Raw genomic sequence first — 26093 nt, 5'->3', positions numbered from 1 at the left:
TACATTTGTCTTGCAGACGAAAAACCCAACTTACTTCCTGTCAATAACAGCCAAAGAGAATATTGCACCTCGAGTGATGGGGACATACTCTTGGCTGGTGATTCATGGAAACCAAATGCCTGCACTAGTTGCATTTGCAACAATGGGACCATTCAGTGTTTCTCCCAGCAATGTCCAGCTGCCAGATGCAAGGTGCCAGTGCTTCGTAAGGGACAGTGCTGTCCACAGTGTCTGGGTAAGTCAATTCTGGCCTGAGGTGTAAACTGTTGATTATATGGCGTATACAAGAAATGCAATACAATTACAGTAATCTCTCGCCACTTCACGGTTCAAGTTTCGCGGCCTCAGTGCATCGTGGAAAACCGCCATATCTGCAGCCGTATCATGGAAAGCAGCGTCGTTTCATCGTGATGCGTGAGAGAAACGGTTTCCCAGGATGCCAGACAAAGAGAGAAACTCTCTCAGAGGCTTTGTACATACCCACTCCGACAAGGCAGGTGATTGGTTCCCGGCGCGAGATCGACAAATGAGAGCACGAGTGGATGTATCCCGTGAGCTGATTGGCTGCGCATCATCGCATCCACTCCCAGCTTCTTCCCTTGTTGTATCTCGCCACTCTCGTTCACGCTGTCAACTGTGTCTCGCGTATCTTAGTGTTGTGTTCGAAATTAACTTTTCGTTAAGCCCTTACGATGCCTCCTAAGCGCCATGTATAATATTAAGGTTTTATAATTAAATAGATTTAAGTAAAATATATGTGAGTGAGTGAGTGTATAATATTAAGGTTTTATAATTAAATAGATTTAAGTAATATATATAAAGCATAAATATACTTATTTTAAACATTCTGGTACCCACACTCATGTACAGAAATTCCTAGGGGGGGGGCCAATCCTACTTTGCGGATTTTCACCTATCGCGAGGGGTTCCGGTCCCCATTAACCGCGATAAACGAGGGATCACTGTACTTGTACCATGCTAGGTTATTGAAATTTCAAAGAACAGAAGTCTAAAAGAGCAGTATTTATGACATTACTGTCTCTCGTGGCAGCCAGAGTGACTATAGCCAATCTTAACCATCTGGGAGCTCATGGTTTATAGCACTTGAAATGCTATGTAACACCCTGGCTTGTGATTGCAATTGATACGAACAGATTTGCACTCAAGTCTCCATCTGTGAACAGTTGAACCTGTTGATAATAGTTACTAAAATTAATTTCTTAGTTATGCAAATTAACATTTTGGAAATAAAGCATACCGTTTTAGAAGGGACTTGTTTTATATTCAGATTCTCCAGTGTCATCCGGATTGACAGCAGCAGAGCAACAGTTCAAAAAGAGGACAGCTAGCTGGTGGGTGCAAATCGGCAAATGATAAGATTGGAAGAAACTTGGGGTTAAAAGAGACTTAATGATATCTATAAAATGTAATTAATACTAGGTAATTATTTGCTTTTAATAAAGGGCTCCTGTGTACAAAAATAATGGTAGAATAAAACTTAAAATGATGTCTTAATGCTTAAGTGTGTTAAAAGAAACTCCATGAGCAGCAGCATTAGAGTTTTAATTAACATTTGAAACTTTTTTCTTTTTCTTCCTTTTTTCTCTCAGGGAGATTTTCCTCGCCACTGTCGCTTCTAACTTGCTCATTAGGGATAAATTTAAATATAAATTTGGGTAAAGCTGCTTTGTGACAATCTGACGGTCTACTGTTACAAGCACTATATACATACAAGTGAATTCATTTCACCTGGGTAATGGTGGCATATCATAGAAAGAGAATTCAGTCTGCCTGAAGCATTATGTAAAGTAATGTTAAAATTTTGTTGTTGTTGTTTTAAAATCACCAAGTTCACTGGTCATTCTTTAGGGTGCAGCTAATACACAGGCACCTCTTGGTGTAATATCTGTATGTTTAATTTCCAGCGTTTTTGCTTACTTTTTTGCTTAAATGTGTGTTAATGTGTGGGGGCACGGTGACTTAGTGGTTAGCACGTTCACCTCACACCTCCAAGGGTTGGGGTTCGATTCCCGCCTCCACCTTGTGTGTGTGGAGTTTGCATGTTCTCCCCGTGCCTCGGGGGTTTCCTCCGGGTACTCTGGTTTCCTCCCCCGGTCCAAAGACATGCATGGTAGGTAGATTGGCATCTCTGGAAAATTGTCCGTAGTGTGTGAGTGTGTGAGTGAATGAGAGTGTGTGTGCCCTGTGATGGGTTGGCACTCCGTCCAGGGTGTATCCTGCCTTGATGCCCGATGACGCCTGAGATAGTTCGGATAAGCGGTAGAAAATGAATGAATGAATGATGGTTTTATGTCTATGGCCAATACTCATGAGAGTATTATCTGTGCTGTACAACAGAGTTTTCTATTGAGGTAGAAACATTTTGCAAATGAAACAATGACGGTTACACCACTGATGTTTTATTTTGTTCTTGTTTTGTTTTCTGTTCATAGATGTTACAACAACCTCCGTGCCGGTGATAGCTACAACAACCATTAAACCTATAAGTAAAACCGGTGACACTGTTGCAGTCACTGCGAGAGAAGTTTGGACCACAGTGTATACAGTAGTTCCTGTTACAGGTAGAATTCTACCACAAACACCATCAACATCTGTAAACATTACAGCCATAGGCTTCTCCAATAAGAACGATCTGAGCACAAGGAGAATCAGAGGAAATACTGAGTTAGTTGGATATTTCCATATGCTCAGTGAAAGAACTGAGGTTCTTGATGCAAGTCCTAGAGTACTGATGCACTGCACATTTGTCTGTTATTCTAGGTTCTTATACACCCGAGTTATAACGGGCTTGGATGAGCTGGGTGTGTTATGGACTCACAACAAAACAAAAAGTCCATAGAGACCATATACCTGGAACTGATCAACACAACCATATATTATATAAACCCAGGCCAGAACTCAGACAAACAGAGTGACCTCTTGCCTTGGTTTATATGTGAGACAGCTGTAAACTATCTTCTTCTGCTGTTTCAAGCATGGGGTAGATTTGGTTTAAATACTGGAGGGGTTAAAGTGTAAAAAGCTATGCTTCCAGACACTTTCTTAGGTCTACAGTTTCATTACCTCCTGTTAGTTCCTTCTGTGTATCTACTCTGCTGCTACTTTTACGTCGAAAGCTATATAAGGACGACGTGTTCAAAGCCTATCCTGTTCACTTACAGTACACCGGAGTTGTTTGTTACATTGTCATTAGCTAGATTACACCATATTATCCTTCCGCTTTATGAGTATTTCTTTTTTTTTTTTTACTTTCCCTCAATGCAAATCAGTCTGTTGGACTGCTCATGTCTTTATCTTCAATGTAACCTGTGCTTTCCTTGTCAAATGGCGGTAATTAAGCACTGTGTTGCGACACAATAGTTGTATAACAGAAAGGAACTCTGGTTTAGTTGATCATAGTAATACAAATATGGGGGTGGGTGTTATCTGCCCCCATACCACCAGAAACTACACCCCTGATTTCAACTAAAATGAAGGTCAAAACAAATAAAGTAAGACGTAGCAAAAGATGCATATTTACCTCTGAAAGCAGTTACTGTATTTCTCTTTTAGTTTGACTTTAACCTCGAATTTAGGTAAACAGAAGTGGGTGGGACTTTTGATTCAATGTTTTCTTACTGCTGCTTAGTCAACAGAAACATCTGGGGGAGTATCCTGGATATTTGTGGTAAAAAAATAAATAAAATTCCTATTAGCGATGTTGGCACATCTGTGTAAACATAATGTAATATAGAAATGCTAATACACGTGAAATTTTAATGTGAAACTTTCATCTTTTCAAGATGGTACAGTCCAGAGCGATGTCCCAGCCGAGGTGGAAATGTCCCTCATCTATCAGTCAGTAGCCTGGATTCTGGCTGCCCTCCTCATGACTATAGTCATATTTTTTATCGTGGCTTTTCTCGTTAACAAGAAGAAAAACTGCATACAGATGTCCTGCTATAACGCACCCAAAAAGGTAAGCACACTCCCAGGATTTTTTTTTTTTTAAGTCTTTGTTTTTGACAGAAATATGACACTTACCAGCTGTAAGACTGGTCAAGAAAAGAAAATTTAAAGACATAGTAAATCAAGTGTATTTTATATGGCTGGAAAATGACCTAGAATCCTTGTTGTTTATGAATATGTGTCATTGTGCAGCTGTAACTGGAATTTATGTATTTATTCATCATGGAGGCAAACATTTGATTTATTAAAAGACATTTCTTCTAAAGTTCTAAACGTCTCTCTCACAACTACGGACCTTTTGTACCGTATAGTATAATGGGGAAGGAATTGCTCTTTTCCTGTTGCTACTGCTAATAGATTGCTACTCACAAAGTAAGAAACACTTAAGCTGAAAAGCTGGTAGAGATTTCCTCCCCTGCTGAAGGTGAGCAATGAGTTTCTTAATGAAGTCTTTTGGTATTTTGTTTTTTTCCTCTATAGACCGTGATACTAAAGAAGCATGTGAACATGAGCTCGGTCGTGCATGCAGAACCATCCAAGGAGAACAAGCCCCAGAGCGTGAAGAACGACTGCAGCATGACCTTCTCGCCAAGCGCGAGTTCGCACTATGGGGAGCGGATCAGCATCCCACGGGCCAAGCTGAGCAACGGACATGCGAGAGTCCAACGTTAAGGCCTCCTGCTGGGACTACAGGATATTTCCTGTCATCTCTTTTGGTTTTATACACATCCATAGAGCTCAGAGCAACTCGCACCACATGCCAGGGATTCTTCTGCCTTCCATTGAGAAGGATCTTTGGTGTCCATTGGAGGAAAGAATTATTGTGAAACCTTGCATCTTACATTATTATATTGCTGTATTTTTTTTTTTTCCCCTGGCCCCCTTTTTTTTTTTTGGAGTGCTACATTCTTCCTATGGCTCTCAGAAACTGCAGAAGAAAGCATACTTATTTGGACATGAGGCCATAACAGGCCACTCTGGAGAGATGCTGGGAAAACCAGGACTGAATATTGCTATAGACTTCTGCATCAAAATACAATTCTATTTACCTTATTTGGATCTATCCTTTATAATGCTTTATGCTAGAAGTTTACAACCAAGCTTTGTGTTTGCTCCAGCAAAATGTGACTGGGATATGTACAGTATAGAGGGCAGCTCATTGGCTGATTCCTTCATGCACCTTTTGCAGGGTAAATATGAACATACTGGAAATTACTATGACTAAAGTACATTCATGGGCCATTTTATTCAAAACACCTGCTTCATGCAAGTAGCCAATCAAGCCAGTGCATAAAATGATGCCAATATAGCTCCAAAGCCTCGGTTAATATTCACATCAAACAGCAGAATGGGAAACTGACCTCAGTGACTTTGGCATGGTTGTCAGTGCCAGATACACTGGCTTGATTATTTCCAGAAATTGCTGATCCTATGTACTTTTGTTAGAACATAATCTGATCCTCTGCACATCATAGCATCAGATTTCTCTTCTTGGCTGACAGGAGAGAAACCCATAGAGCTCATCTGCTCTTGTAACCCATCCACCTTAACGCTCGATGGGTCCTGTATATCAACATACCTTTCTGCTCACAGTGGTTATAGAATTCTTATCTGATTTACTATAGGCTTCACATCAGCTCAAACATAACTGGCCATTTCTCTCAGACCCGTTTCATCAACTAGGCAATTTTGCCTGCTGTTACTCTCTATATTTTTTGCACCTCTCTGTATGAACACTACTGATAAAAATCCCAGATGATCAGCAGTTTCTGAAACACTCAAACCAACCTGACTGACCCCAACATCCAAGTCACGGAGATCCCATTCCCCCTCCCCATGCTGATGTTTGACGAGGATCTGCACGACTTTATGCATTGCACACTGTGTTTATGATCGGCTATTGGTAAACTGCATGAATGCATGAGTGTACCAAGTCTCCTAATAAAGTGGTTTAGTATATATTAAACATACAGCAGAGAGGAGCAGGATACATGCAAGAGGAGCAGATCTTTAGAATCGCTGGTTTATGTCTAATCTTTTTTTTGTGCGTGTATCAGTTGTAGTCTTAGTGACTTTTATGATTTCTATTATGGCTTGTTGTTTTAGTTCTTAATTGACACAACATTGAACCCTTAAGGGTTAGAATCTATATGAGGGTAAAAACATATCTTTGGCATCTGCTGTGCCAATAAAATTAATAGAAATAATAATAATAATTAAAAAAAAATATATAAAAGTTTGTCAACCATTTATCACATCCAATGAATATACTGACAGATCAATTCAGGCTTTAATACTTCAGGCTCTTTCATACACACACACACACACACACACACACACACACACACACACACACACACACACACACACACACACACACACACACACACACACACACACACACACACACACACACACACACACACACACACACACACACACACACACACACACACACACCAGCCCATATTTTATTATATTTATAACTATTATTATTATTATTATATTTCATTTTCTCCCTACAGCCTATAAGATGTAATCGAATAACTAGTTTATAACTCTAACAACTTACTTGTGCATATTTTTCACTGCTGAACTAATTATCAGCAACGTCATCAACTCTAAAGTGTTAACGCTGTATCAACACCTACAGAATTATTATCCGTATGACTCATACAGAACAGGCAGTCGGTGTTATTCGGGTCAGTCGCTTACCAAAAAGTTAGCAAGTAAAACATTCCAGGAAAGACTGATGCACAGACAGGGATTTGACGTTTCTATCAGGATGGTAAACTGCTTCAGTAAACAGTGTTTCTATTTGGGTTTCACTGCCAAGAGTAAAGCCCAAACCTAAGAGTGTTACACAATATATTCACAGGACAATTTCACTCAGTTTTAAATGTTTTTTTTTTTTTTTTTAGGAGTGTTGCAATGAGGGACAGGAGAGGGGTAAAAGAAAGCAAGAAGAATTTTCGATCATTTTAGTAGCTATTGGCTTCGAACGACGATAATGACCATGTTAGGGTTGTATTTCCTAAATGTAAAAAGACAGATAAACCATAGATGAAGAGTACATTATTTATTTTTTCAGACAAGTTTTATTTATTAATACTATAGAGTAAATCGAGAAATCTGTGTTATTTGGATGTTGACAGAAACCATATTAGCCAAAGCTGCTGTACGTTTTGATTTTGTAAACCATTTCCATTTCTATCTGCTTTTTTTGGAAAAGAAATAAATATATTGTGTGATCTATGTGTCCAAGGTGTCTGTTTTCAAACAGTCGTGTTACTCCTAAGAAAAGAAGAAAAAAAAATACGGGAAGGTTTGATTTTTACACTATTTGTTTGTTCGATAAGATGAAGATATACTGTACTGTAGAAGGATCCATAAACCCCAGCTTCAGTGTTTATATATGGCACTTAATGCAGAATTTAAAGCACATTTCAAATAAGGAAAAAGCATTTTGTAAGGAAATATACATTTTAATGCACTTGTTTAAGCATTTATAATACACGATGTGTTAACACATTTGAAATCCTCTTACACGGCTATCTGTTTTGGAAAATAAAGTTTGACATGATATCACTATTGAGAGAATTCAGACTAGAGAATTAAACAATACAGAGGCTCAAAGCAGGTAATAACGACTACTGGACCCTTGTGACAATGAACAATTTAAACCTTTGGCAGAGATTATGCAGTCATTACCAAACAGAAAGAACCTCTTCTCACATCTAAATACCTAATTTCAGTTCTTAAAGGGTCTGAATAGAACTTGTCCAGAGTGGTGAATGTTTGGTTTAGAGAAGAATCTTGTAGTAGTCGTCTCTGTAGCTGTACAAGACGACAACTGCAACCCTGCAAAGAAAGATACAAGCAGAGTCGTCTCAATTCATTCTGATTTCATAATGATTCAAATATAAACACGGATGTGTCTTGATACAGCTCTAATGATATTCCGTCTTCAACGAAGACGTCTCATAAAAGCTTTACTTGATACAATCTGTAAAATACGACCTTATTTCCTACAACAAACCATCCAGCACCGAATGTCCCAGAAATGCACTACAATAACGCCATTGTTCGTTTCTTATTCTAATTTTGCGGCCTCCACGGCCTCCACAACCTGGTAAGACTGTAGAAACAAACAACCAAATTAGAAACAACTGTTCTGCCTAATCTGTGGAGACTCCTAGATGTGCCAAAATGCAGCTTAGTCATACTGAGTCCTGTCTTAAGTGAAATTCATAAAACTCTAGTATGATATTTTAGCATTTAGTTTCTGGAGTCAGCTAGGAAAATGAAAAACGAGTGGATCTGACAAACCTCTGTATAAACTCCACTTGTGTAGAGACGCCAATTCCGTACACATATGTTAATATTCTGGGTAAATGAATAGAAGCAGAAATCAACAGACACTAGTACTGTACAATTCTGGCGATTACTAAATCTTTCATGCACATAATCGGTGCGAGTTCAAATCTCTGGAGTCTGGTACTGAGTGTACGTCTATTGGCCAGGTAAACTTACATACATTAGTGTTCGATATAGCGTAGAATTTCTCACACGCTGAATAAATATTTAAGTATTACATAACTTCAGCTAGAGCAGTATGAATATTCTGTGTGTCCATGTGGGTTACCTCTGGATTCACTGGGTTTTTTCCCCCCCTTCTCAATAACTTGCATAGAGGTGGACTTCCTATGCTACACTGCCCCTGAATAAATGTTTGTGTGCGTGTGTGTGTGTGTGTGTGTTGGGAATTCAGCAATGGACTGGAGGGAGTAATTCAGCCTCACCAGGATAAAGCGGTTACTGAAGGTGAGTGGGTGGATGGAAGGGTGAATGAATGAACGATTGGATGGACGAATGAATCCTTTAGGGTTATTTCCAGCATAGTACGAGTTGACACCGGTGACAATAATGATGACCCTCATAACATAAAAACATTCAGCTCCTTCAGTATGGTTTTACCTTTTAGACATCTTAAACCGGTGGATCTCCTCACAGATGGACTTGAGATAGCGCTGCTTGGGCTGGTGGGACAGTAAGTGTTTAACGCTGATGTTGAACTGCTCCTCTCCATCAAACTGGATCAGTCAGAAAGAGCAGAGATATTTCAATATTTTAAAATATTTTGGCATTTTACAAAACATTTTAGCAACACATCATCCATTTACATTTATGGCACTTGGAAAATGTCCTTATCCTGAGCGACTTAGATTTTTATTTTATTAGAATAAAACTGACCGATTAGGTGTTAAGGGCCTTGCTCAGGGGCCCATTTGAACTCAAAACCATCTGATCATTAGCCCAAAACCTTAACCACTATGCTACCACATCCCCTAGTAACACATTCAGTTACAGTAATAGCTACAGTGTAAAGTAAAGTGAACGTACAGCTTGTAGAACCGTGTACATTTGCTGTCCCCTTAAAATAACTCACTTTTGTGGCCAGCGGTTTAGACACTAATGGCTGTGTGTTGAGTTATTTTGAGGGGACAACAAATGTACACTGTTATACAAGCTGTACACTCACTTTACTTTACATTGAAATTACAGCTAAGTGTCATTTCTTCAGTGCTGTCACATGAAAAGATATAATAAAATATATATATATAATTTATTTTTTCCTTCCTCGTTCTAAGACCTGGGATAATATGCACACTCACCAGCTTCTCATTCTTAATTCATATTTATCCAAATCGGCCAATCACGTGGCAGCAGCGATGCATAAAATAATGCCGATACAGATCCGGTTAATGTTCATATTAAACGTAAGAATAAGGGAAAATTTGAATCTCAGTGAATTGGTTGTTGAGGCCAGACAGTTTTGTCTTTGGAGTAAAAAGAATTATGCACACAAAAACAAATAAGCAACAAAACTCCCATTAAGTGATGGTTCTGTTGTGCAGATGAAAGTTCACTGTGGATTAGAAAGGTACAGTAAGAGGAGGTTTGCTAGCCTGTGTTGAGCTGAAAGAACAGATATCCTACTTGAGATAACCGGCACTTTATAACTGCAGTGAGAAAGTCAGAATTTGGTGCCAAAATCCTACATCCACCGACCCAACCTGCCTTCTTTTAACAATTCAAGCTGCTGCTTGTGGTGTACTGGTGTGGGGAAGGTTCTCCTGGTGTACACTAGCGTCTAGCATCCAGTCTAGCATTATTTGAATGAGACTATATGAGGATATCGGAGTACTGTTGCTGGCCAACTGCTTTTCTTTACGTCCATGATTTCCCCATGTTATAAGAATCAGGCCTGATTATGCACCATGTCACAGAGCACAAGTCATCTCAGAGGGGTTTCAAAAACAATGAGTTCATTCCGATAGAATCCGACAGAACACCTTGGGGATGTGATGGAGTGGGGGTCTCGCTCTGCAGCAAATCTGTAGCACTTCAGCCATGCGATCCTTTCAACATACACCAGAATTTCAAAGGAATGTTTCCATTTCTTGTGGAACCAATGCCAAGAAACTATAAGGCTGTTCTGAGAGAAAAAAAATGGTGTGTTTGTGTGTGTGTGTGTGTGTGTGTGTGTGTGTGTGTGTGTGTGTGTGTGTGTGTGTGTGTGTGTGTGTGTGTGTGTGTGTGTGTGTGTACGGGGCAGTCTGATATCTAGTATTACTATAGCTCAAGAAGCCGGTGAGTGTGTATATTCCTTATATAAACTCTCACCCACAAATGTTCTAATACAAGTGTCAGGAAAACTAAGGACAGTTTTGGACCAGTTCCTCCATCTATTATACCGCTCAGCGAGCATAAAGGGCTAAATTAAAGTGTATTTGAGTGCTTAGGTTTATTAGGCGTTAAAGCACTAGACATAACTATTCACTAGCACCTTAGTAACACGAGTACATATTTACACAGAAAGGGCAATAAATGAGGTGCTGTGTTTTCATAAGCGGCTGCAATTAGTCACCTTCAGGTCTGGTTTCCTGAAGGGTATAGGTTTGATCGTTGTGTATTGTTTAGTGCTTTAAACCCACGTCGTTTTTTCCCATAGTTTCCTATGCGCCACTGGTCTATGTGCGTTTCGGGACAAGACATCCATTCATTTGGTGTAAGTACGTCAGACTGCGTTCGCTTACGTTTCTCATCTGGACTTATACTTCTTGAAACCACATAAGCTCTACTCTTTTTTTTTTTTTTTTTTTTCTTATTCAAACAAAGACCGGGGGATTCTTTTTCACCACCCAATTCTGGCAGCTGGACAAACTCCTTCTTTTTCCTTCTCCTCAAGTCAAGTGGCCGAGTCAGTGCTGAGAATGAAATGGAAAAGCAGCTAAAGCCCAGGGGTTTCCCTCGCAGCAAGAATGCAGACACCTCCAAGACAGGTTTCCTTATAGACTCTGCGTTCCAGACAGGATCCCCTCCATTTTCCTGTTTATGTGCCACCAAAGCCTTTCCCACCCTCCCTCTCTGTTCTCCTGGAATTCCTTTATTTACTTGCAACAGCTCATTATAATAGCTAGCAGATACAAACCTCCAGAGACAGGAAGTTGATGAGCGCTTCCTTAGGCAAGTCGACCTAGGAGTAAAGGGAAACAGTGTTACGTTTGCAGATACAATGGAGTCTTGTCTAGGATGTGCTTAGTAAACACCACACATTATCAGCATACAGAACAAACACGCTGTACCAGTTCACAGGAAGTTCCCAAAGTGTCTTAGTATCTCTTCGATCGCACGATGCTTGAAAATAGTATCGGAATATAGCTACCGTACAGAGCGGGTAACACAAACATAATCCTGTACTGCACGCAGACTAATGGACGAACAGTGCGATGATTATGCTGCTTGCTACTGAAATCTCAGATCACACATAAAATAAACACGACTGAGTAGGACAAAGTGTTTACTGTTTTGGAGCTGCATTGCTATTGTTATAACCTTACCTAACCCCAACCCTTTGTGTCAGGGGACATGCAAACGTTAAGGAAAACATCCCCCAAACCATGAGACTTCCTCCTCCACCTTTCACTGATCTGAGCTTTACTTATCTAGTATAGATGCCACTAAAACGCTTCTTTTATCAGTGTTAATTCAAAGAATGACAAGACTTTTTATCTCGGACCGGTCTATATATAAAATGGACGTCTCCGTGTCCTCCATGAAGCAACAAGCTACTCTGACTGCGATGAGTGATGTATATTTTCCTCATCATCAGTACAGTCAAGGTTCTAGATTTAACAAGCAAAAACATATCTATGTTTATTGCAGTTACTTGTGTATACACACCCTATATAGGCATTAAAAAGGAAGTACTACTTTTTTTAAGCTCTGCACATCCGTGTTGATTTGAGGCCAATGGAGAGTAAGTCGTGGTCAGTAATGAACAGGAATTTGACTTTAAAGGGGTATTATTGGTTCAAGGCTGGGCTACAAGTTGTGATCCTGAGTTGAATGTGAATTGCAGACTTATGTGTACTAAATGCTGCAATGTCTGAACAATGTAGGCAATGTAAAGTGTAGGCTTTGAAAACGTGAATACTGAAAATTAAATTGGCCATAAAACCATAATCAGTCAAAATATACAAGTGATTTAGAGCCTGATGGAAAGAGTTTGTTTAAAGAGCAGTTATGATTAGAAACTTAACTTAGCAAGACTCCAGGGGTTGATTTAAAGAGGCTTTCAAAACTGGCCTTTGCAATTTTGCCCCTTTGCTACCCTTATTTCGAATGCAGTGTTTATATGAATGAACTCATGTGGCCACACGTGGTCACCAGGAGACAATCCATCATATGAACATACTCACTCACCCGCCCTCACTCGCCCTATCGATCTCGCCCACCCTCACTCACTCACTCGACCTTGCCCACCCTCAATCGCCCTCCCTCCCTCCCACGCCCTCACTCGCACTATCGATCTTGCCCACCCTCACGCCCTCGCTCGCCCTCGCATTAACGCACACATACATGCACACATACGCGCACGCCAAACATGTCTTTAGACTGAGGGAAACCACAATACAGAGAGGAAATGAGGCACAAGGTACAAAGCAAAATTTTTTTTAGTTGAAAATAACAACATATTGCCTTTTCTCATCATTTTATGTTACCAATATTAAATACCTCTGTGTAGAAAAAATCTAACAATACATAAGGTTTATGGTTAATTTGGATTATTCATTTTTATTAGCTTAAATAACAATAATTATATTAATATATATATATGTAGCAAATGAGCTTATTTTCATGCAAAAAAAAATCCCAAATGTTAAAAATTAGAAAGAAAACCAGAAAACTCTTCACTTACAGCAAGCACCTCGATGTCGTTACTCCTGTTCTGCAAATTGTTGCCAAGATTCTGCAGTCTGGTTTGTATCTGGAAGTGTGGAGAGAGAAAGGAAACGTTTCTCCCTTGATTACAATAAACACGTAAATACTTAAGTCCTGTAGAAAAATACAGCATACAGCAATGAGTGTTTACGTCAGTCTGTCTCGCATCGCACTTCAGGAGAAACCCGTTTCATTTTTTTAATTATTTATTGTTCGAAGGCAATGTCGGTATTAGTGGCTATTTTCATGGTGAGATAAAGCTAAATCAAACAGCACTGTTGAGAGATATTTACAAAGACTTCTAAATACACATCAGGAGAAGTTTTAGTAATACTTTGATTACACTTTTGGGTTGGGGGAGGGTGTGTGTGTGTGTGTGTGTGTGTGTGTGTGTGTGTGTGTGTGTGTGTGTGTGTGTGTGTGTGTGTGTGTGTGTGTGTGTGTGTGTGTGTGTGTGAACAAAGGACACTTAATGCTCCCTAATCCCTTGCCGAATGCAGCTATGCCAAATTACCCTCTAATTCCGCCACAGAGGCAGCTGGTGTTTCTCACAGCCTCTGGACATGCAAGAGCTGTAGAGCTAGAAGGTTATCACTTTGTTTTGATCTAAGCGTGGTGTGAGGACTTGAAGAGAAGGAGTTTTAAGTGCAGTGTTTACTATTTAGAGCATGGGTTAAGTAGAAGGCACTGAAGGAGCTGGGAGAAGATGAAGTGCTTTTATTTACGCATGAACGCGGTCAGAATCTACAAGGTGTTTTGTTGGCTTGAGATTCGGGTGAAATTTCTTACTTGTGTCTCGTAACGGCGTCGTGTGCTAGCTGAAACCTTCTCAGGCGTAACAAGGTTCACGTTCATGTTCATTGCTGCGCCTCCCCCGTGCTGCTCGGACAACCCTGACACATGGAACAGTTTGTTAAAAAAACGAGTAGACCTCGATGCCAGCGGCACGGTCAGGGATGCCACTGAGTCTAGTCCACCTTGTTACTAATTTGTAGGACACAAAAACCCCTACGTGAAACAAGGATGCTACTAAACATTATTCCAGACTTCTGAGCTTGCTGAGACGTTGAGCCTGTTGGGATTAAATCCAAAATGTAATCAATTTATCTACTGGTTATGACGGCAGCTCTACATAAACCCTACGACCATAATCAGTTTAGCTACTGGTTATGACGGCAGCTCTATATAAACCCTACGACCATAATCAGTTTAGCTACTGGTTATGACGGCAGCTCTATATAAACCCTACGACCATAATCAGTTTAGCTACTGGTTATGACGGCAGCTCTACATAAACCCTACGACCATAATCAGTTTAGCTACTGGTTATGACGGCAGCTCTATATAAACCCTACGACCATAATCAGTTTAGCTACTGGTTATGACGGCAGCTCTATATAAACCCTACAACCATTCACAACCACTTGTTCTTAAGATATAAAGCTCATTTTAAAGGCAGAATAAACTCTATCTTTCCATTCAAAATTTCTTCCTTAATTGATATCTTTATTCTTTCATTTCTTTCCTTCCTTCATAAAGTGGTGCTTGAAGGTTTGTGGACTCTAGAATTTTGGATATTTTTGGGTAAATAAGTCCTAAACATTGACAAAGAGGATCAACTTAAACCAATGGGGAAAATTTTATAGTTGTTCCTTTATTTATAACAGATTCCTTATTGGCAAAAGTATGTGACCCTTTTATTTCAGTACCTACACACTGGGTTTCAGTGTGTATTGGTTTCCTCAGATCATCTGTTTGCCTCAGATTCATCAATGATGTTTCTGTTGGATAAAGTTCAGGACTGTGTACTTTACGCTGCTGTGAGTTTATGCTTTCTCCTGCTCCGTCGACGATGGCAAGCCGCCCGGGCCCAGATAGAGCAAAACAGGCCAATCCGTAATACCCGATCCATAACACTACCACCACTGTGTTTCACAGATTGGCTTTAGGTTCTTATGCTGGAATGCAGTGACCTCCTTTCCCCAAAGATTTCACTTCTCATTCATTTTCTACCGCTTATCCGAACTCTCGGGTCACGGGGAGCCTGTGCCTATCTCAGGTGTCATCGGGCATTAAGGCAGGATACACCCTGGACGGAGTGCCAACCCATCACAGGACACACACACACTCTCATTCACTCACACAATCACACACTACGGACAATTTTCCAGAGATGCCAATCAACCTACCATGCATGTCTTTGGACCGGGGGAGGAAACCGGAGTACCCGGAGGAAACCCCCGAGGCACGGGGAGAACATGCAAACTCCACACACACAAGGCGGAGGCGGGAATCGAACCCCCAACCCTGGAGGTGTGAGGCGAATGTGCTAAAGCCACCGTGCCCCCATTTCACTTCTCATTTAAACCAAACATTTAATTCAATGTCCAATGCAGATTTACAGAAATATAAAAATTCAGAATTAAAATGACGACGTTTAAAATTTCTATTTCTATCTATCCCGAATGAACAAGGAAAAAACTTCCTGAGATGACATGAGGAAGAAACCTTCAGAGGAACCGGACTCAAAAGGGAACCCCTCTTCGTCTACAAAAAAAAAAATAAAAGTTCTATTTTGGTCTCATTAATAGACTTCTCGCTTGTCAGTGAGATAATCAGCAAACCACAGATGGGCAGCAATGGTTTTTTCCCCCCCAGAGAGTAGTAGTTTTCTCTTTGCAACCCTGCAAACCATTACTGATCAGAGTTCTGATTACGTGTCTTTGCAACTGAAGTGGATTTTGTTAGACAATCTCTCCAGTAAAGGGTAAGAATCATCTTGGGTAAGAATCCCCTCCATCTGTATGCAATCTGACTGTGGATTAGTGGAGTCCAAACGCTTTAGAGATGATTTTCTAACCCTTTCCAGCTTGGCGAACAACAACTCTTTCTGAGAACACCAGAAATGACCCTTTATAGTGCCGTTGTGTGCTTCCACAAACGTGTTGTGAAGATCTGACTTCGAAAGATCTATGTTCTTTAAATAAAATAGTGCGCTCGCTCACGCTTGATCTTCGTCCCATTGATTGAAAACACCAAACTTCGAATTAACTGCTAATTCTAGCGGTCCACATACTTTTGCGACTCATATAGGGTCATTTTCTTCAATACAATATTTGTGGCTTGTTTGTTTAATCGAGTTCTCTTTGTCTACTTTAAGCTCATGTGTAAAAATCCATTGATGCTTTAATTCATATTTATGCAGAAATCTTTCAAGCACCACTGTATGATCCCCAGTCAATCCTTCCTTTCTGTACTTTTTCTTTACTTGTTCATTCTCCTCAATCGACGCTGTCTTCCTACAGTATATTTCCTTAATTCCCTCCTTCATTCATACCTGCCTTTATTTCCCTCATTCGCCCAATCTTTACTTTGTGTGTATTCATTCACAGACGTAATAAGGAGAGTAAAAGTGTATTTATTTCTAATCACTTGGGGATAAAGAAGTGAGGAAGAAACAGTCTGTTCGTACACACGGTGCTGCCTTTGCCCTAAAAGTTAACGACCTTCAAACAAAGTAGGTGTTTAGCTGTGTGTGGTCTATCTAAGCTTACATGCAGCTTAACAGGCAAAACAACAACAAAGACCAACAGAAATATGAAAGTAGATACCTGAGTTTAACAAAAGTGATCCCTTGGGATTCTGGAGAGACCCTCCCTCTGATACCTCTCTGGGAGAAATCAGCAGATAACATTGAAGTTAAACAAGTGTCTGTTTGCTTAGTTTACATTTGTGCTGCCAAACCCTGAGATAAATAAAGGAAAACCTAAAGCCACAGAGGAACGATACTTACCGACTTCTCTCATCAGATAGTTTGGTCCGGCATTTTTGGATGATGTGATCCACTAAATCCGACTCTGGAATCCTCTTTTCTGACTGACGGTCCTTCTCGAAAGACTTCACCTAAAGCACAGAAAAGGCTTAATGTGACGTTTGTATTACAGCCATAACGAAGGTTTCTGGAAGTATACAGTAAGTGCACCGTTTAGCCCTTACATGCATACCTTGGCTCACCAGAGATCCATGACCTCATTGTCATCTTTTAGCTTATGCAATCATTCATTCATTTACTACCGCTTATCCGAACTTCTCGGGTCACGGGGAGCATCATCTGGCATCAAGGCAGGATACACCCTGGACGGAGTGCCAACCCATCGCAGGGCACACACACTCTCATACTATGGACAATTTTCCAGAGATGCCAAATCAACCTACCATGCATGTCTTTGGACCAGGGGAGGAAACCGGAGTACCCGGAGGAAACCCCCGAGGCACGGGGAGAACATGCAAACTCCACACACACAAGGCGGAGGCGGGAATCGACCCCCCAACCCTGGAGGTGTGAAGCGAACATGCTAACCACTAAGCCACCGTTTCTTTTTCACCATAGGTTTCCTTTTTACGTGAGAAAATTCCAGTAAGCTTTCTTCATGCACACTGACTGCTTTTACCACTGTGTTTGTTAAACTACCAGAGTTACTAAACAAGCTCTGTTCAGGAATATACCCTAGATAAGATTAAAAAGTGTCCAAAAAATATTTATATTTACATACTTTTTTTTTTTTTACTTTGACAGAATTCAGGCAGAATTCATCTGTTTCGGGCAGCCATGCACTTAGAACTCTTCTAGAATAGACAGATAGAAATGCTATGTTTTTGCAGCTTACTTTTACGTAGGTTCCCTCTTTATCAGATACCAGGACCATGGATGTAATGCCTGCAAGCCTGCAGTGATCCAGAAGCGCCTCCTGAGACTGAAACACAGAGAGAATATTTATTATTTCTCCTCGGTCGGTCTAAACAGGAAACAGCAGTGCATCTAAACCTGTCGCTCGCATACCAACATACTGATAACGTCCCAGTTTCTGGGTATTTACAGGGAAAGAATACAGTATGTGCTGACTATGTTGCTTTGTGATTTTGAGTCTGGTTAAAGATCTCCTATTTAAATTCTGGTTATTTGTCCAGTATGGTCCGTTTCCTTTGTAGAATCTTAAGTAGTTTTTAAATACTACACTTCGAAAAAGATTCTTGAATCCACTTTACGTTAGCTTCGTGTAAAAGGCAGATGGATATCAGTGCACAAGCATGTTAAGAGCCACTACCGGGAAGTCGTATGGGGAGTGTTGTTACTCAGCTGACAAGCAGCAAGGACACACGTAAGAGAGCCTGATAAGACCACAAGTGTGGCCCACTTTCCAATTAGCTCCATAAAAATGGACATGCACCGAACAGTACCATGTTTGGGTAGGAAAAGCATCAAATAGACAATCATAACATTCAGGTCTGAACAGGTAACTCACCGTGACGTACCTTCGCTTTCAGATATCAATGCAACACCAAAACATATTACATATATTCTTACATCCTTATTCTTTTTCTAAATTTCCATCCTTTGTACGTTTACAATGCATACTTACTTACCTCACATCCCTTACTTACTTACTTACCTCACATCCCTTACTTACTTACTTACCTCACATCCCTTACTTACTTACTTACCTCACATCCCTTACTTACTTACCTCACATCCCTTACTTACTTACCTCACATCCCTTACTTACTTACCTCACATCCCTTACTTACTTACCTCACATCCCTTACTTACTTACCTCACATCCCTTACTTACTTACCTCACATCCCTTACTTACTTACCTCACATCCCTTACTTACTTACCTCACATCCCTTACTTACTTACCTCACATCCCTTACTTACTTACCTCACATCCCTTACTTACTTACCTCACATCCCTTACTTACTTACCTCACATCCCTTACTTACTTACCTCACATCCCTTACTTACTTACCTCACATCCCTTACTTACTTACCTCACATCCCTTACTTACTTAACTCACATCCCTTACTTACTTAACTCACATCCCTTACTTACTTACCTCACATCCCTTACTTACTTACCTCACATCCCTTACTTACTTACCTCACATCCCTTACTTACTTACCTCACATCCCTTACTTACTTAACTCACATCCCTTACTTACTTACCTCACATCCCTTACTTACTTACCTCACATCCCTTACTTACTTAACTCACATCCCTTACTTACTTAACTCACATCCTCATCTTGCATTCTTTATTTAAAATAGAATACTTCACTTAAATGACAATTTTCTCAGTAAGTAACAGAGGTTACCTAAATAAGCTAACTAACCAACAAAGGTGGGAAAGAGCATTAAACCACACATCCACAGACTCTCAGGACAAGGTAATCCTGTATTTTCACACTGTCCAGTGCTCGGCTTTCTGGTGAACATGTGTCTGTGTGTACGTCACACATGCATACGATGTGTGTGTCTGGGGGCAGATTTATTCTGATCACACCTGCAGTATGACGTCTGCGTCTGGCCCAGTGACCGTGGTGCAGACGTCATACTGTGCAGCATGGCTCAGAGCTGCACTCAGCACCCTTAGCCACAGCCAGACAATCACACTGACCATCCAACAGCCGTAGCTCTGTAGTGAACGTTCAGCCTCTTAGAAAATAAAAATTCTTCCGATTTGATATTTAAAAGCGTTCCCTTAAGGTTAAATTGAACAAGACCTCAGCTCTGTTCATGCCACACATTGTCACCTTTTAACTACATAAAAGAAAGTTATTTATTAACTTAAGTTAAACTTCCACTAAACTGCAAAGACTTCCTTCCATCTTTACATGGCCTCTTTGGCTACGTCGCTGTGATGGTCGTTGGCAGAGACATGCCCTCTTTTTATAACCCAATCAGTTTCTGAACTCGCACCGAACCAGATATACTGCTCCGCTCCGAAAGTTGTTCACATTGCCAAAGAGTACTGTACCATTTCTGTTTCACATTATATTTAAAGGAAAATCCTGGCATAATACTAATACTATGTAGCACCATATTGCATCCATCACCTTCAGTGTTTGTGCATGGGTTTAAGATCAGCCATAACATTAAAAGCACTTAGAGGTGAAGTGAGGTGAACACTGATTATCTTGTTACACTGGCATCTGGCAACTCAAATTCACAGTGGGCCAAAATATAAAACTGAGATAAAGTCTCGGGCCAAACTGAATATTTATTGAAAAATGAACTGCAACTGATATGTACTGTAATGTTCAACCTTTTTCAAATGGAAACAAACTTTAGTTTTGCTTAAACACAGGATTTGGAACAACCAGAGCTTGTTATTACAAACACATAAGAATTTAAATTTGAAATAAAAGCCACATCAGTGGTGTTCATTTCACAAACTTTGACCATACACTTTTTGACAAACTCTCCCTCATTAAAGGGCAGATTTTGCGATCTCTGCTGCCACAATAAAGCTTTACAGCAGCTTCACTTTTTGATTTATCTTTCATGAACATAGTCTTTCGGGAAACCAGACTTTTTTTCATCTCCTCCGCCTTCTGGAGCTTCTGCTTTACGTCCAGGTCCTTACACTTCTCATGATGTTTCGTTCCATAGTGTCTTCTTATGTTATATTCTTTCGTTACAGACACGTTAGCTCCGTTAGCACACAAGACAAACAGGTCTGTCCTTTATATACGTGAACAGATAATCTGCCTCCTACCTGTCTTGAAAGCTCCTATTGTCCATCTTTCGTTTGGCCATTTTTATGGAGGGGGGAATTAACTTGCCCGATGTGACTGTAACCTGGTTGTTAACGACTGTCAACAGAGAATGATGGGTGCTTGCTGTTCGTGACTACGCGTCAATACAGTGGCAAGGCATTCTGGGATTTGTAGTATTAGCGGAGCATGTGGCTAGCCTGCTGTAATGCACATTTGATATGATCTCGCGCGCCAAATATAATTACACCGTGGGCCTGAGTTTAACTCCCCTGCTCTAGATACTAGAACCCTTGAACCTAGAACCAACATTACATGGCATTTTTTTTTTAATTTGCTTTCTAACAAAAATTAGTTTCTACTGTTATAAATATATAAATAAACCTGGCAGGATTAGTCAAATATTTTGCAAGGGGCTGTGGGGAGGACTGACGTCCTGGTCAGAGTTCCTTCGAAAGCGGGCGGTAACGAGATTAAAAAAACTCAAAAACATTATTTTAAAAGTGGTAACATTTTGCGAGAGTTTCATGTGAACAGTCTAGCAGTAGATAAGCCTGGGAGTGTCATCATATCCACCCCCCTTTCTTTAATGATTAACCTGCTGCTAATGTCTACCTCTGTTATGATACAAGTATCTCACTGTATATATGTGTGTCAGAACTATTACTTCAGAGCACAGTCATATTTTGGATGAACATAATCCCTTTCCAGTCAAGAAAACTATAACGGGAGGGAAAAAAAAAAAAAAAAAAAAAAAGACAATTAAATAGTGTTGATTTTGGACTCAAGAGTCGAGACCAAAAAAAAAAATCGAGTGATTTGAGGTTAAGAGTCTGCCAAGGTACACAATAGAGCATATAAATAAAATCTTAGTAAAAATGAGCAGCGGAAAAAAAAATAATGCAAGCCAACATAGCAACTGCAGACATATAATGGAAAACAAAATGAATATGATAGCAATAATAAATTATTGGTTAATAAATATCTGGGAGATAATGCGGGTGTGAGTAATTTGGGTGTGTAATGGTGAGGCAAAGCTCCTTGGCACTGATGAGGCAGTGCTATGGACATGCAGAATTTAACAGTGCCATGGCAACCGTATGGAACACTACTATTCTCAACACTATTAGTACTAACCCGCTACCACACACAGTCAACATATAATCAATCGTTCACCAATAATTAAATATCACTATATAATCCCCCTGGGTGCATAATATTTTCAAATATTAAAGAGTAATAAAAACCTGTTGCAGGCTTATATAATGAAGAGCATCTAACGATATAAGCACAAAATTCTATTTCGACGTGCGATTTTTGTCTTCCCTGAAAATTCATACAGTATAAAGTCGGTTTTAGCTTTATCGCGGTGTCTAAAGAGATAATTGTACTGTAGTTATTGAATATGCTGTAGTGGAGTAGCTGAATAATAAGATGTAACTAATAAAACTGTCCATCCTAAAGCGAGGCAGGCGTGTGATTATTACACCCCCCTGAATCCTTAGTCAAAATGTCAAAACCCCTGACCTGTGACACGTCGTAAACCAAATCAGCTGACACTCCAGCAGTCCAGAGCTTCTGCATGACGTTAATTGCTCTGCTCATTGACGTATGGCCTACAGGGACCACCAGCACATCACACAAGCTTACAGGAGGCTGTGGAGAGAGAGAGAGAGAGAGAGAAGAGAGACGAGACGGCCAATCAGAGACGGGCGCGATCGTGAACACCCTACGAGAGAACTCAGGCAGAGGAATGGATGCACCAATCTCACCGGTTCTTCCATGGCTGCCACGGCGGAGCAAATTTTATCGAGAGCTATACTCGCTCCAAATCCCGAGGTCACGGGAACAGCGGCTGCTGGTCCAAGAAAGTCCAGCATCTGAATGGGGAGTCAAAAGCAAGCTTCTGAAAAGTAGTTTTTTTTTTTGTAAAAAGAGACAGCACTCATTACAGGTCATTTATGTAGTCTGTGCATGTTTGGCCTACCAAATGGTCATAACGTCCTCCAGCTGCTATTATATCAGGAACAGTGCGTTTGCGTTTCTTAATGAAGGCCACAAACTGGAAGACGACCCCAGAGTGCTGTTGCACCTTGTAGACAAGGCCCAGATTGACCACAACCTGGAACCCAGTAAAAAAAAGTTCACCTCCTTAGTATAACAGTATATCTTTTATTTATTAAAATGTAAGAACCGTTAAGTCCTCATGCTATACAGTATATAGTCATTACTTACGCTCCCAGAGCACTTGGTTAGGAACACTATAGCAATAATGGGTTATGTCTCTTTTTTTTTTTTTGCTCCGTTATTATTGGCAAGATTTTGGAAACATTCCTTTGAGATTCTAGTCCATGTTGACATGACCGCATCACACAAACTCGCAATTTAAATATGTTCATGCTGCACATTTCCCATTCTACTACATCCCAAAGGTGGATGGATAATGGATTCAGATCTGGCAACCAGGAAGAACATTCAATTTATTGTTTATTTATGTCCATTTTATTTGTATAGCACTTTTAATAAAGGACATTGTCTTAAAGCAGGTTTACAGAATATAAAAATTCTGAATAAAAAAAGATGAGTTAAAAATTAAAAATGTATATTCGTCCCTAATGAGAACGCTAGAGGCAAAAACTCAGACGATATGATGTAGGAAAAAAACAGATTCAAAATGGGTCCCATCCTCATGTGGATGACAACGGAGTATGTGATTTTAAATAATGTGTTTCTACAACTGTATATAGTCAAGTGAACTGATTTTACAGGAGCTTTTGAGTAGAAGTTCATACAAAATACTTGTATTTATTCATTCATTCATTTTCTACCGCTTATCCGAACTTCTCGGGTCACGGGGAGACTGTGCCTACTGTATCTCAGGCGTCATCGGGCATCGAGGCAGGATACACCCTGGACGGAGTGCCAACCCATCGCAGGGCACACACACTCATTCACTCACACACACACACTATGGACAATTTTCCAGAGATGCCAATCAACCTACCATGCATGTCTTTGGACCAGGGGAGGAAACCGGAGTACCCGGAGGAAACCCCCGAGGCACGGGGAGAACATGCAAACTCCACACACACAAGGAGGAGGCGGGAATCGAACTCCCAACCCTGGAGGTGTGAGGCGAACGTGCTAACCACTAAGCCACCGTGCCCCCATAAATACTTATATACATACTTATATAAATGCTCAAATAAGTATTAGCATCAGCGTCATTTCTGAATCCATTAAAGATTTAACATAAATTCCTTCCTGACAGACATCAAATGTTTAATGATGGAGACCTGAGTGCTAAACCAACTGCGGCATAAGTTCCATGGTCTCCACAGCACACCCAAGTAACTCCAGGCTGTCCACATGGAGCCATCCTCATGCCAAATTCATAAAGCAGATAAAGATAACTTTTGCTTTGGGACAAGTTACATTATAATGCTAAAAGAAGCCATTATAATTTGGTAAACTGTGACTGAGGAAAGATGCCCGTGGTCAGCAACAATAGTGAAATAGTCTGTGGCATTCAAAACCCAAGAAAACATTCCCACCATCATTACACTACGTCCATCAGCATGAACTGTTGACACAAGGCAGACTGGATTCATGAATTCATGCTGTTGGTGCCAAATTTTGACCCTTCTGTCTGTGCGACTAAGCAGAGACGGCTACAGTCTTCTGTCCGGTTTTGGTGAGTCTGTGCCCGCTGCAGCCTCAGCTTTCTGTTCTTGGTTAACTGAAGTGTAACCCATCATGCTCTTCTGTTGTTGTAGATCATCTGCCTAAAATTTCGATGAGTTGTGCATTCTGAGATGCTTTTCTGCTTACCACAATTGTACAGAGTGGTTATCTGAGTCACTGGAGGTTTTCTATCAGCTCAAACCAGTTTGGCTATATTCCACTGACCTCTCTTATCTACCTGGCATTTCCATCCATAGAACTGACATTCACTGGATGTCTAGCGTTACTGCACCGTTCGGATAAACCGCTAGAAATCAGTATTTATAGAAACATTCATACCAGCCCATCTGGCACCGACAGACATGACATTTTTCCCGGGGGCACGGTGGCTTAGTGGTTAGCACGTTTGCCTCACACCTCCAGGGTCAGGGTTCAATTCCCGCCTCCACCTTGTGTGTGTGGAGTTTGCATGTTCTCCCCGTGCCTCGGGGGTTTTCTCCGGGTACTCCGGGTTCCTCCCCCGGTCCAAAGACATGCATGGTAGTTTGATTGGCATCTCTGGAAAATTGTCCGTAGTGTGTGATTGCGTGAGTGAATGAGAGTGTGTGTGCCATGCAAATGGTTGGCACTCCGTGGTAAACCAGGGTGTATCCTGCCTTGATGCCCAAAGACGCCCGAGATAGGCACAGGCTCGCCGTGACCAGAGAAGTTCAGATAAAGCGGTAGAAAATGAATGAATGACATTTTTCCCCTGTTTTGATGGTGTTGAAGTGTAGCTGCTGTTCCATATCTACATGATTTTTGCATTGTGTTGCCTCCACATGATTGGCTGAATAAATAATTGCATGAATGTCCATAAAAAAAACAAAAAAACAAATTAGACTTATTTATTATCATGACTGACATTATGAACACAAGACCACCTTATTTGTGGGCCTTAAACATTTTGCAACTATTTCTGTATGTAAATGACATTTATAGTACTGCTTATACAATTATATATACACTTTATCTTATTATGTTTTTAAAAAAATCTGCCACTGCTTGTTTTTTGTTTGGTGGGCGGGAAAAAGTTAGTAGCCCCTATTATATTTCCCTACGATCCTACATAGAGTCACAGAGAAAAACTTTGCTGGTGAGACTGTAATAGCAGAGCATCACGGTTAATAGTTATACCTGTATTTTAACTCCTAGTCTCTTGAGCAGACCCGTAAGTTCCTCCAGATCTTTAAAGCCTTGCTTGGCTAGCAGGGAGACTGCAGCAGTCTTCTGTTTGGTCAGAGAGTTGATGAGCGGACTGAGCTCCCGCAGTTCTCCCTTCTGCTCTATGAACTTATAAAGCACCTGCAACTAAAAAAGGTTTATGGTGGGAAGACATGCGGAACCTATAAAAACCGACGAACCGTCTTCGTTCCTGAATAATTATCCAATAAAGCCCTGAGCAGACCTCGGATGTGCAGAGAGCCGAATTAAATCACCACGCAGTTACAGAACGGTCATCCTATTATGAGTGAATGCTTAAATTCCTGATGTACTGCAGCAGAAATAATTATTCAGATAATAAATCACAATTCTAACTAAAAGGAAACATCCA

General features: G+C 40.5%; 2 protein-coding genes across 4 annotated transcripts in view; one reads left to right on the top strand and one right to left on the bottom strand.

The window, feature by feature from the left end:
• Positions 1–7220, top strand: part of LOC113660322 (cysteine-rich motor neuron 1 protein-like) — a 55741-nt gene extending 48521 nt beyond the window's left edge. Inside the window, exons 10-13 of the mRNA XM_027173724.2 lie at positions 17–235; positions 2454–2582; positions 3804–3979; positions 4450–7220. Of these exons, the coding sequence (XP_027029525.1) occupies positions 17–235; positions 2454–2582; positions 3804–3979; positions 4450–4641 (716 nt within the window). The 3' untranslated portion in view covers positions 4642–7220. The remainder of the gene's footprint in view (positions 1–16; positions 236–2453; positions 2583–3803; positions 3980–4449) is intronic.
• Positions 7221–7433: 213 nt separating this feature from the next.
• Positions 7434–26093, bottom strand: part of eif2ak4 (eukaryotic translation initiation factor 2 alpha kinase 4) — a 57107-nt gene continuing 38447 nt past the window's right edge. For 2 of the 3 annotated variants that reach the window (XM_047821243.1, XM_027173723.2), the window contains exons 28-39: positions 25676–25849; positions 22803–22937; positions 22588–22695; positions 22343–22471; positions 17925–18011; positions 17051–17160; positions 16869–16927; positions 14047–14150; positions 13235–13303; positions 11465–11509; positions 8947–9062; positions 7434–7830 (exon numbers count right to left, since the gene is read on the bottom strand). In XM_047821243.1, the coding sequence (XP_047677199.1) occupies positions 7773–7830; positions 8947–9062; positions 11465–11509; positions 13235–13303; positions 14047–14150; positions 16869–16927; positions 17051–17160; positions 17925–18011; positions 22343–22471; positions 22588–22695; positions 22803–22937; positions 25676–25849 (1194 nt within the window). In that variant the 3' untranslated portion in view covers positions 7434–7772. Of the gene's footprint in view, positions 7831–8946; positions 9063–11464; positions 11510–13234; positions 13304–14046; positions 14151–16868; positions 16928–17050; positions 17161–17924; positions 18012–22342; positions 22472–22587; positions 22722–22802; positions 22938–25675; positions 25850–26093 lie in introns of those variants that run through there. The other variant, XR_007144486.1, reaches the window with a different exon arrangement.

The sequence above is a fragment of the Tachysurus fulvidraco genome, chromosome 12 (genome assembly GCF_022655615.1).
Source record: "Tachysurus fulvidraco isolate hzauxx_2018 chromosome 12, HZAU_PFXX_2.0, whole genome shotgun sequence".
In the NCBI taxonomy this organism is placed as follows: domain Eukaryota; kingdom Metazoa; phylum Chordata; class Actinopteri; order Siluriformes; family Bagridae; genus Tachysurus; species Tachysurus fulvidraco.
Note: the sequence above shows the minus strand (reverse complement) of the source record. Positions and strands in the feature narration are given on the sequence as shown.